This window comes from Labrus bergylta, chromosome 5 (genome assembly GCF_963930695.1).
Source record: "Labrus bergylta chromosome 5, fLabBer1.1, whole genome shotgun sequence".
In the NCBI taxonomy this organism is placed as follows: Eukaryota; Metazoa; Chordata; class Actinopteri; order Labriformes; family Labridae; genus Labrus; species Labrus bergylta.
This window is the reverse complement of record NC_089199.1, coordinates 6,285,276-6,298,637: the sequence shown is the minus strand read 5'-3', so window position 1 is coordinate 6,298,637 and position 13,362 is coordinate 6,285,276. Positions and strand designations below refer to the sequence as shown.

Sequence of the window (13,362 nt, the reverse complement as noted above, 5' to 3'; positions counted from 1 at the left end):
CTTACAAAATGAGCAGGTTTCTGTTCAACATTGTAGTACTTTGATAATTGTATGAGGTTTTTTTTTAAAGTCACAATTGAAGTCCAAAAACCAAAGACGTTCAGTCGTATATGAAAGAAGCAGTTCATTCAAGACCTTTTTGCCGTTTATGCATAAATCAAAAAAAAAAAACATCACAGAAGTTGTTTTGTAATTATAAAAATATTGCTTAATTTTATCCTTAAGTTTATGGACATACAACTAAATGGCTTCCACACCAATTAAAGATCACTTATTACTGAAAAAACATATATTTGTGTGTCTTTGATTAGTGTTGTCAAGCATAATTTGCATCACATTTCAAAGGTTAATTACTTAAATTAAAAAGAAGTATAAAAGCATTATTTATTAAGATCCTGAGTCTGTTTTTATAATAATACTTTAGTTGGTTTTGCAACAGACTGATTTTAATGATGCCTCTTTATGAACAACAAAGGCAAACAAGACTATCAGGGGCGTGATGGATTATTTCTATATGGTTATTTTTAATGCCTTTAACTGATGCTGCAGGGTAATCAATGAAGATTTTTTATTATTATTATTATTGTTAACCAATTCACATTTAAATAAAAAGCAAGGTGAGTCTTTATGTTAGAAAACACTACACTAGCAAAAAGATGCGAGATACAACTTTGTCCACAGGGGGTGCCAAAATCGACACAAACCAAAAGTTCCTCTCAGGAGCTTTAAAATAATTAATAATAATTTAAAAAAAGAGTTTTGCTTAAATGAGGTTGATTCTTTGTGCAGATTACATTTTCAGCTCATCTGTCCTGCTCATATCCTCATCAGGTTACTGCTGACCTGATTTTTGGTTCTAGAGGTTGAGTGCATACTGTTGATCAGTATATGTGCATTAGTCAGTGGATAGGGAGACTTTTAGCCTTGACTGTGATAGTGGGGGCAAAAAGAGGTTTCACAACAGCTGCAAACACATGAGCCTTTGCGGAGTCTTTTAGTCTAGAATATTCTAGTAACACAACACAACCACAGAGGGCGTTTACAGCAGTCAGTGTTTTACAGATAACTAGAGCGTGCGCACACACACACACACACACACACACACACACACACACACACACACACACACACACACACACTGCTGACCCCTGACTGACTGGTTGATCCACAGCCGGTCAGGGAGGCCGATGTGGACCAGCCTCTCCTCTCGCTGTCTGTTTAATAATTCAGCACACCTGAGCAGAAACACATTTGCCCGATCAGCTCCTGTTTGGCCAGCAGAGCGTGGCGATGCCGTTACAAGCTCCCAGTCTGCCTCCCTCGCTGTCATTAACCTCCCCCTCCTCCTCCTCCTCCCCCGCTCTGCTACATACCTCCTCTCTGTCTTCACTCTAATGAAACCAAAAGTGTGCATTCACTCCTCTCTTCAATCTATTTTCTTATCTCTCCCATAAAACATTCTCTTTTTCTCACCTCTCAATTCCTACCTTGACCTCTCTTCTTTCCTCCCCTCCTCTCCTCTCCTCTCTTCTCCTTCTTTTTCCTTTCCCCATTCCTCTTATTTCTTGTTTTCTCCTTTTTTTCTTTTCACTCGTTCCTCAACTTTCCTCTTCCTCCCTTTCTTCCTCACCTCTACTGTTTCTTTCCCTCCATCCTCTCTTCTGTTTCCTCCTGTCTTCTCATTGATATCTTTCCTTTCCTTTACTCTTCTCTTCAGTCTCCTCACCTCCTTCATTGGCATCTTCTCTCCCTTCATCCTTGTCCTCTCTTCTCTTTCCCATCCTCCTTCTTTCTTTCCTTTACTTATTCTTCTTCCTTTGTGATTTATGCTTTATTTCCCTTCCTCTGTATTTTCTCTTCCAGCTCCTCCCCTCCCTCCTCCTGAACTCCTGAAGGAAAGAGCTTGTTGACATTAAAAAGTCTCTTTTCCAGGAGTGTCCTGTTCAACGCAGCAGCACAGTACAAAGTTTACAACAATCAATGAGCAGTCATACAAACAATCACAAGTCAAATTACATGACTACAATACATTACAGTGTTTCCCCTACCATTATATTAGGGGGGCGGCCCGCCCTTTTTGTGCCTTTATTGTAGAGATAGGATAGTGGATAGAGTCGGAAATCAGGGAAAGAAGAAAATCTGCAGCCAGATGTGTCTGCCACTGATCCTCCTTCAAAGCATCAAAAGAGACCAACACATTAAGTTTCACATCTTTTCACATACAGGGAGTAAAAAACAGGAACGCGTTTTTCCCATGATTCAACAATAATGAAATCCAACAAAGATGTATGGCATTAATGGCATAACCAAACATAAAACATGTATTGATAAAGTATTGGTGGAATTTGAATGATCTATATCTCGTGATGTATTTTGCTACTGTGTGCTCCTGCAGTAACCCTTTTATATTACAAGCTGCTGCCCTATAAAGACGGCCTCAGTCTGATGAGTAATAAAACACATTTGACTGCAGGTCCAGGAGGTTTTTGATGCCTTAGATTCTGGTTCCTGCTGGCGGTCATAAAGAATTCCTGTAAGAAGTGATTTAAAACTTGACTCTGGTTCTGCGAGCATGAGCAGGTTGGTAGGGTGTCCCAGAGCCGGAGGGTTGGATGATTCCTCTCCTCTCTCCTGCAGCTCCTTTCAGATGTATACCCCACCCCCCCACCACCACCACCGCCCCCTGCTCTCCCTCTTTCATTTTCTGTCCCCTGCAGCTAACTGAGGATATGAGGTTCACCTTCCCTTTTGAAATCCTCTGTCCAAACTCTAAAGTCGAGAGGAGAGAAAGTGCTTCCATTGCTAGCCTCAGGAGACGTCCATAAAAGGGTCAAAATAAGACTGTTGGGATGAAGATAGGAAAGGAACAAAAAATTGTGACTTAACCAACACATGCTTAATAATTATTTCTATGAAGTTACAATTTAGAGAGTAGATTTGCATGGAAAATATTAGTCATGATTAAGTGTTTTCTACTAAACTATACAACTAAATGTGGTTGTGATTTCTGGTCTGTCCTCTTGGTGGATAAGGTTAGGGTAAGTTTGGTACAAAGGTAGAGAATAATTAATGTAGCTTTGGGGCATTGGATCGGCCAAAGCACAACTGACACTATTGAAGGAGACTGGACTCTGTATCTCATCATGGTTCAGAACTTTAACAGATGCACTCAAGTGTCTCTGTTGGTTTGTTTTGATCATTAACAGATTCTTCCCTTACCTTAACGGTACCTTGTTTAACATGCAAGAAAACTTTAGATTGCAGGACTTTAGAAGACAATGACTATGACTAACATGTGATCATTTGTGAGTTCCCTAGTAATGCAGGATAATAAATAACACATCTATAATTTTTCGCTAAAAACCATGGCACCATATGTTTGATGTACACATGTAATGCAGATATATAAATCCGCCCTAACCCAAACAATATCTTGATTATTTTTAATACACCATAACTATATTATTTTCTAAACTCAGACTTCACTGTAGCCCCAGTATTGAGATCTTTAAGAAACCAATAATTACAGAAGGAAACATTGTACAGGCCATGAACAAATTAATTAATTCTGGGGTTAAGCAGAGTAATCTTAACATCAATATTAACATCTTTCTAATGCTTTGGTAACAGTCATATGCTCTGTTGAGCCAGTATTAAAACATAATCACATGACATTTGCTTCTATGAGAAGGCAGTGTTTAGAGATTCAAGGATTATTTGAAGTAGATATAGATAATTTGTGGTAAAAGTATTCAATTAAGACTTTTAATTTCTCAGTGCAGTCAGCTGTCCCGACTGCGTTAGCTGAATCCTGCTGCTGCTACAGCTGAGTAGCCTTCATGTACCAGAATGCATTGCATACAAGCAGCCTCACCTTTCTACAGCTGCTTTTCTGAGGCCATTTTCTTGGCTTGAATGAATGGAGCCCTCCAAAACAACTTCTATTGTAACATAGTCAATAAGATCCTCTGCATACTTATTTAAATCGTCTTCTTTTTTAGCTGTGAGACATATTAGCTATTTACCAATACAAGTTAAGGAGGTGCAAATAAATCCAAGCTCAAATAGCAAATAAAGTAGCAACATTAAGGGACGGTGCTGGTAAGGCAGGACAAAACAATTTGCAGCTGTGCTCAGCTCCTCCCCAGAGACACGTTACATACACACCTGCAGGCCTTTTTAACACTTTGAACTTAGCCCAGGTAGATAAAAATAAGGTTGAAAATTGGACAAACATTCCCTTTAATGCATTGACATTTTGTTTGGATGTTGCTCCAGTGGGCTTCAGAGCTCAGTGCCTCCTGTGAGTAAAGTGCTCCTGATGGATGCAGAGAGAGAGGTCCAGCCTGGTGAGAGGCTTGTGGTAAGTGGTAGGGCAGCAGGAGGCCGGGGAATCTGAAGTAGCTGCCACGGCAGATGTATTGAAAGGTCCTGTTGTGCGTCTAACACACCTGAGCCATCCATTCGGCGGCCTGTCGGCACTTCTCAGGGGGTCGGGGGAGCAGCTGTTCCTTCCTAGTTCAGTGGTGCCTTGCCGGCTTACCTGTGGCTCTGCTGCAGTCAGCGGTGCCTCTGCTCTGCTCGCGGTGGCTCGCTCTCTGGGGAAATCTTCCCTCTGCTGGCTCCCAGTGCATTAAACACACATGCACTCCATTTGTGTGTGTGTTGGTTTGTGCGTGTCTTTCAGAGCAGACGCTGGTCAGGGCTGCAATCCCCCGTCCTCAAATGAACAAATGAAACACCAATTGAATGAAAATAGAAATGCGGCAACTTCCAATAAACGTCCGACCCTTTTCCCAGGCAGGGTCATTGATTCAATGCATACACAAGCGCTTCATCTGCTTCAAGATATTTCTCCATATAAAGTCATTAGAGCTCCATTAGTCCAGCACATTATCTGTTTTAGAGGCCTGTTTTCACCAAACCCACAGAGGTGCTTTTACAGTATCCCTCTAAGATTTGTTCTGCTACCTATACCAGTATCAGTACTGGCATTTGAAACCCCCTAAACAGGGTATCAGTTATGGTGAGTAATCAATGCACCAAACCCATCAGCCTCCAAGAAGTTAATACTTTTCATCAGTCAATCTGATTTTATTTGTATCCAGACTTTATTTGTGTCCAGAATAAAAAGTAGAATAGAATATAAACCAAACTTCAATACCAGATACATAAGCAATTAAAGAAATTAGATTTAATTATTATAATTCTATCAAGACTAAAAGTGCAGGTCATGAGTTTGTTCTGGGTTTGAGTTTAATTATAACTTTATAATTATGATCGTGTCAAACAACAACAGTGCAGCATTGGCAGAGAGTAACTGATTGCAGAGTAACTGATCAGTGAGGTCAGTGAGAGGTCGCCTGCATGGATCAAAACTGATTTATCAGCATCGGCATCCTGAAGGAAAGGAGAATTTGGAACATTACGATTTCAGCCTTTTTCGGCCCTGATCTCAGCCCTCTCAGGATCTTTTATCTGCATCTGGACGTTCTTATGTAACGAGCAGCGTTTCTTGCAGACGGCATGTTTCACAGACCACCTATTGTTGCATCCGGATTATAATTTATCACTCAGCTGTGAGCAGCTGCAGATACTCGTGCAGTGTGTGGACATTGGAGGTGTGATGATTGTGTGGGAGAGTAGAGGCGGGGAAATGACATTTAGCAGTCTGGAGAGGGTTATTTCACAATTACTCTGACAATTTGTTCTTATTCTCCTGTGGACTGTTGTAGAGCACAAACACCTTTTTAGCAATTCAAAATAATATGTACACATGCACCTTTTGAGGAAGATTAGCATAATCTGTAAACATCATTTTCAGTCTGTCTACGATTTTTAACCTGCCTTCTTCTAAGTCTGCAAATCTGTAAGGAAATCATCAGAGGGCAAAAATAACTGACTTTATTTCTTACACTCCTCTCTTTGAGCGTTTCTGACAAACTCTTCTGCTGAGATGTTATCTTATGTGGACCATGCAGTGTAAGCTCAGTGCGCTTTTTAAGTGTAAAAAGCCTTTTCTTTACTTCTTTCTTATCTGTTTTTGATAAAAATCAACAGTCGAGGAAGTTGGTATCTTGATTGCAACTATTTCTCAGACAACTCTTTTTTCTGTTTTGCTCGTTTGAAGCAAAACACCACAAAGGATCCTGCTGATAAAAGATCCTCTAAAATATGTGTTCATCTTTTTTTGTCTTCATAACAAAGTCATTGCAGTTTTAGAAATCCTTTTTAATTATCGTCGCTCACCTTGAAAGGACTTTAAGAACTCGTTCCCCCCACGTGTTCTGTCTGCTTTTGTACACTACATCCTGTTCATGATTACAGGTTCTTTAATAACTTACTTAATATTACAAACTGACCTCAGAGCCGTTTGTGCAGCTTCAGCAGTTTAGAGTCCAACGGCAAAGTGCTGATGTTAGGCGTACCTTTCTACCTGCAGCATCGGACTGTTGACGCATATTCACACCAAATCCCTGAAGGAGATGTCAGTGGAAACTGAGTGTTTTTAATTACAGCTTTTGCTACTGGGTGTTCTGGGAGTCATGGAGAGAGATGGATTTATAGGGGGAAAGATGGATGATTATGTTTGGACAGATCTTAGAAGAGCTGAGGAGCAATAAGACTAACCGTGAAGCCTTTTTTAATCAGTATGATTTGTTATTATTTCAAATTAACTGTCTTAAAGTTCATTTATCTAAACATGGCTCATTTAGATTCTCTTGAAAAATACACACTTCATTTTGAACACAGCGTAGTTAAAAACAGACACGCACTGCAAGTGTTTTTTATTTTCTCATCAAATGTTTATTTAACAAGGAGCATTCGAATGGAAACATGAAATCTCTTTTACGAGTCCTGACCAAGACAGCAGCATGAAAACAATTTCACATAAAGAATGAACAACAGGACTATTACAAGCAAAAAAAATGACATCATCGAACTATAAATCAACATCCTTAATCCTGTTTTTACAATCTTCCATTAGAAGAAAATACTCTTGTTTAACGTGATTAGAAAGAAATAAGGCAGCAAAAGCACAAATGCATGTTGCAACTTTGATTTTCAAAATAAAATGAGAGGAAGTGCAACCTGACGGTGATGACATTTGTCGAGTAGCCTAAACTGCCACATCACATTGTGATATCTGGGAGCAAGATGATTCCACTAAATGCAAACATTTCTTTGCTGATTCAAATGTGGTTTGTAATTTAAAAGCCTTGTCAGTGTCTCAGCATGCATTAGGAAAAAAAAACTTTATTAAGACCCCTGACAAGCAGACGATGAAAAATCCTCTCAGCCATCCACTGAAGGGCACAGTCACTGTGAGTCACAATCTGATTAGCATAGCAAACTGTGCACATCATTATCATATAGAGGGGGAGGTGACAGAGACGGACGGCATTTGTTCTCTGCTGTTGAAACCTTTGGAGGCCTGCGATGTGTTTCTTTGATTAAAACCCAATGAGGCTGAAGGTGGAGAGGTTTCCTGCTGTGAGGATTAAGATGTAGAAGAGGCAAGGTGGTGGCTGACATATCAGCTCTGCAGAGGAGACACACACACACACACACACACACACACATTGTCAAGGGGTAAATTTAAAACTGTCACTCAACTGAACCACAAAGTGGGCCTGTTTCCACTGATGGTGTTTTTTGCACTAGCAGAGCCCACATTCAATTAATGAACCACCCCCCCCAAAAAAAAAAAATCATAATGATAATAATACGCTCAACATTCTGTTGAACATTTACAGCATAAATAAGTCTTTGTTGACATCTTGCATGCTACCTTTTTTTTTGTTCTCTTCGACTTTATGAACTGCAGGTAGGAGTATAATATCAAACTTAAAGACAGACTTTATTTGACATAAACATTTCACTAGGCACCTTTAAGTTCCAAGGTACAGCATTTAAAGCATTCGGCTATTTCATCTTCTTGTCCTATAGTAATAGTCTGAGAAGGTAGAAGTCAATAACCATGTCCCAATGGTATAATGGTGAACAGTGCAGATAGATGATAGAGTGTGATGTCAGAAGTAAGACTAGAAAACGTACAGATAGTTAGAATCAGGATAAAAGATTGTGAATGGGGGAGCCGGTAGCATAGTGGTTAGTGCGCATGCCCCCTGCACTGCGGCTATAGCCCCCTGAGTGGGTGGCCCAGGGTTCAAATCCAACCTGTGGCGCATGTCCCACATCTCATTCCGGCATGTTGCCTGATATTTCGTTTTTGGTGTCACAAGCTCTCTCACAGACATCGAGTTGCCTGCTTGTCATGCTGTAATATTGAGTATCACATTGTGTTAATGTCACTCAACGATGTGACACAACATGTGCTGCGTTATGTGTGCCTGTAACACATGATATGATTTGCTAAGATATAATATGATGCGTTATGATACGATACGATGTAACATGATTGTATAATACGCTGTGATTTGATATGATTTGACGTGTTCATAAGCCGTTCGAGGGTTTCCAAAGTGATAAGCTCGCTAATTACTGTTCCTTGTGTGAGCTCTTGCTCTGTTGTTTATCTAAAGGAAATTAGAAGGTAATTATATTTGCGGGACCTGTTTGGACTTGCTCTGTCTCCGTTCCATCTCTCCTGCCTGGGCTCTCTCCTCTCCTCTCTGCAAACAGTTCATTATAAATGCTGGAGAGCAAACCTCTCCAAACAAATCACAAATTGTAGCTTCACAAACAACATTATTCATTTGATGTCAGCCACTTGTCAGGATGATTTGATTAAAAGGCTGCTTTATGAATTCAGCATCTGCTGTCACTTCCGAGTGCTGTTTTTTTTTTCTCTCATCTCATGTCCATCCACTGCAAATGTAATAAGTTTTACTGAATACATTTATTAAGAGCCTTTTTAGTGATGCATTTTAAAACAGTAGATGAATTAAAAATACCACCGCCTCGCCAATGTGCTACCTTGAGGTCGAGGTCTAAGGATGATTGAGTTTATAAAATCTGACAGAGAAGTATTGGCCAACTGTCTTTTATACAGAATGTATGCAGGACAGAAAACAAAGAAGACTTTCATTCTTCTTTTGAAAATAGTCACTTTTTCTGAATGACCTGAAACAGTCTGGCATTTCTGCCCTGTAGATTTGACAGATTGAATAACCCTCAACTTTCTTTAATCAGCAGATATAAAAACCAAGCTTGTGTATAAGTCCAGAGGTAATGGACAATAAAGTTTTATTTTGAAATTTATGGACACATTGTTGGTATTGTGAGGTCTAATGAAAACCTTGAATGCATTTACTTCCTTATAAAACACATTTGCCATTTAAAAAAATATATTTTTAAACTTTCACTTCATTTCCATTCTCACATTCAATGAAAATACATCTATAAAGATAATCAGTATATAGTGAGCAAGGAGACATTACGTTTATATCACAGGACCAGAGACACAGTGGTGCCATCTTTAATAATTCATACTGTGAACAAAGCAAAGTGTATAGCTTTGATATGAAGGCAAAAACGATCCTGTTGCTTCCTTCGCCATTTCCGTTTCATCCTTTTTACATCTCACTTGTTTTAATGTGTCCATGCTGGATATCACAATAAATACCCTTCACTTGCTAAGTTGTCCTTGAGCTGGGAATGACTATTTCTCAATTATGTAGCGGGTCAGCATGTGTCCTTGAGGTTGAGTACTGTACATGCCATTACATTGGTGCACACACACACACATACATTTACTGTACACAAACATATAGGTGCATAAAAACACAGACACACACTTGAACAACATAGTCAAAACTGCCAAGGAAAAGAAAACTCCTCTTAATCAATCTGAAATGAGACAAAATGTGTCGCTGATTGCCTTCAGTAGAACGGCCTTGACACTGATTCTTGCTGTGTGAGGACGTGAAAGGCAGCTCTCGCTTGTCCAATGATCCACATCAGGGACAGCACTGCAGCCAAACCAACCCCAACAAATCCATTAGAACAAAAATAGAAGGAGCCTGTAAAGAAATTAAAAACATATCAGACTGATCCCCTGCCTGCTTTACTGATCTGAAAGTTTTAGATTCAAAAATCAATAAAAGATTCCCTCAAAGCACCAAGATGGAACCTTTATGACTTTTTTTGGGTCATTTTTGCCCTTGTTGGATAGGACAGCTGGAGATAGACAGGAAATGCTGGGATAAGAGACTGTAGGATGCAGCAAAGGGTCAAGGTTGGATTCTAACCCATGGCCTCTGCGACTAGAACCATAGCCTCTGTACATGGTGCGCACAGCATAACTGCTTGTCTATCGTGTGCCCTGCCTTTTTGATGTTGCAGTTTAATGTGCATGCTAAGCTGCAAAAGTGACATAATAAATAAGAAGTCAACAGTGAAACTATTTAAAATATGTGTTTGCCAAATAATTCAAATAAATCAAAGCATTGCTGCGGTAACAGTGCCTATTATAACCCAAAGCACCGTATTACAATAACAAATTGAGCCTTTGGAAGTTACAATCTGTGAAGTCCTACAAGTTTTGCCTTCATGGCAGTCTGACCATCTGCAGTCTGTTCTCTCTGACCCAAAGAGACAAAAGACAATTTATTAAGAAAATGAGCACGCTGTGGTTACCAGCATGCACGGCTGCTGGGTTGACTTTTATTGATTCACACAGATGCTTAAAGTGAGCAGGAGTCATTCAGTTTCTGCACATTATGGCAAACATTTTGATTTAATCTCTCTTGGGTGTCCGGGCAAAATGCATTTCATTGACTGTGCAATGTACTTTTGAATGCGTAAGACAAATAAAATAAACAGAATTTAATTTTGATTAAATCGAAATTATAAGAAGGAAAAAAACTAATCTATGTCACAAAAACCCTAACCCTCTACCACCTGGATAAGGCAAAAGAAAGCTACAATCAGGACCTGAACATTAACCATTTAGTCCCTGATTTCTCACCAAGATTTACGTTTCCTCTTCTCTCCTCCTCCCCCAGGCCCCCCAGCTCGGCACCCTGATGGGTGTGTACCTGCCGTGCATCCAGAACATCTTCGGCGTCATCCTCTTCCTCAGGATGACCTGGCTGGTGGGGATCGGAGGTGTTATTGGGACCTTCGTCATCGTCACCATGTGCTGTACCACAGTGAGTGTGCTATCTTGCTACTTGTATGCTAGTTGACCTGGTGCAACCTGAAATCAGACGTGCACGCATTTTTAAAAGTGTCATTGAAGAATGACCTTAAAGCGGGGAGCAGCTTTACAGGTAATGAGCTGTGCAGCAGTAAAAGGTAGCAGCTGTTCACTATTATAATGTTCTCTGAGGACAGTGAGGATAAAGGATCTGTGGAGCTTCTGAGATTATTGTGTGTGTGTGTGTGTGTGTGTGTGTGTGTGTGTGTGTGTGTGTGTGCATGTGTGTATCCAAATGCAAACTCAAAGTAATATTAGTCTGGTTGTGCTCGACTCTGGCCCTGCTGTTCTATGATTGACTGTGTTCACTGTCTCAAGTCCTTTCATAACCACGTGGAGCCAACATCTTAAAATATTGGACATTACCATACCATGTACTTTAATCTAAAGAAATGTGAGGGTGTCTGGGTGCTGTAGTTCCATCAAATACTTTAAACAGGGGTGAATTGTGTATTTGTTCAGTTCTATATTCATCTGCAGGTAAGGATATGCAGCTACAGGATGGTATATGTGCAATCAAATCAGGATCAACTTCAGAGTCTGTTTTTATGTTAATTAAGGAACATGTCACTTACTTCAACACTGTTACTCCGTTCTTTTAAATGTAGGTGATTGTTGGAGACAGTTTTAGGAGCATCCATTCGTATTGAAATGTCTTTGTTGATTTTGTTTTCAAATGTTTTCAAATATCTTTCAAATGCACGGGTATTTTGCAAAAACATGCAATCTATAGGTTATAGGAATCACCCATTAGCTAATGCACAACTTGACTCCAGCATTGGTCACGATTCTCAGAAGTTTCCCAAAGAATAAACCAAAGTCGAGCTGTTGTTGTTGCTTCAATTCTCAACAAAGATTATTTATTACAGTCCGACAAGTGGCCAGCATGTGATTATCAGACACGTACTACCTTTGAGAAATAATGACTATTTTTACTCTAATGGTAGTATTGACCCTGCTGCAAACCCTAACATAACATTGTTAAGGTAACTCTTCAAGAGAGGAAGTTTGACTTTAATCTATTTTAAATCCATTTGATTACTCTGACCACTGCTGAGGAGTGATGTTGCTGCAACTACAGCGCCGTGACATTAGCAACGAAGGCTATCTTCCAAAAAACACAAGGTTCAACTCTGAACTAGCTTAAAAGATGTCGCTGCTCTGTCATCAGTCTGTCTTTCAGTTTTATTCTAACGACACATTTCTGTTCAGTTAAGAGAACGAAATAGGTGATGACACTTCCCTTGTTCCTATAAATATCGTTGCTACAGATCTGTCATATGTCAGCGTGATTCTGGTGTGGGACTGACGGCCCGCTGTGGCCTTGAGACTCGTATTACAAAAGACCGCATCCCACAAGAACTGCTCAGCTGCTGTCAGCGATCTGAGTGGCTGTTACAAGATGATTGTGTTTGACTTGTTTGATGCATTTGATTGTCAGGAAACATATAATCTGCTTCCCAACACCTTATCTATTCAGGAGTTATTATTAGGTATGCTTATGTAATAGTGCAGGACAGTTTAGCTCACACTGTGCGGTCTAGCAGCCTGTCAGGGTTGTGTTTCTGTTCTCTGGTTCGCAGTGTGCATTGTATCAGGGCTGTATGTTGGCATGTCTGTGTGTTTGTGCAGCCTAGATTCTCCTCTAGCTCTGAGGGTATTTATAGAACAACCCCCTCAAATCCCAACCATGGCAAAGTTGCCTGCACAGACACACAGGCAATATGCTTCCCAATCATGTTTCTGTGTGACAGCGTGGAGAGGGCTCTAAAGAGAGGGAAAGGAGTGTGTTTTGTATTGATTATTTTACCCTTTTGAAAAACAGGTACATCATGCATTGTTTCACATGCATTTTGCAGAGAAATATGTTCATGATTACCTCTGAAATATAGTTATTTATTTTGTACTGTAAATAGTTATGCGGATCATATCGTGCATCAAAATTTTTGGATGTACCTTAATATTATACGGTGTGATATTTTGACCTCTTTTCTCATATGTCATGGTGTTAAAAACACATACTGCTTTGTTATAGTTGGTTTATTTTATTTTTTCAAAAGAGATTCCATTTAAGCATCTACATATATATGGATCTCAGTTTTGTACAAAAAAAGTGCAGTGTAATAAAAAAAATAAATAAATAAAAAAGCCTGGAAGAAAAAAGCTGGTTCAGACTCAGTTTGACAGGAAGGCATGCA

The 13,362-nt window shown here is 39.7% G+C and overlaps 1 protein-coding gene across 3 annotated transcripts in view; it reads left to right on the top strand.

The window, feature by feature from the left end:
• The window catches only part of slc12a5a (solute carrier family 12 member 5a), a 171,113-nt gene that overhangs the window by 125,877 nt on the left and 31,874 nt on the right, over nucleotides 1-13,362 (top strand). For all 3 annotated transcript variants that reach the window (XM_065954642.1, XM_065954641.1, XM_020629357.2), the window contains exon 4: nucleotides 10,971-11,117. In XM_065954642.1, coding sequence (XP_065810714.1) covers nucleotides 10,971-11,117 — 147 coding nt within the window. The remainder of the gene's footprint in view (nucleotides 1-10,970; nucleotides 11,118-13,362) is intronic.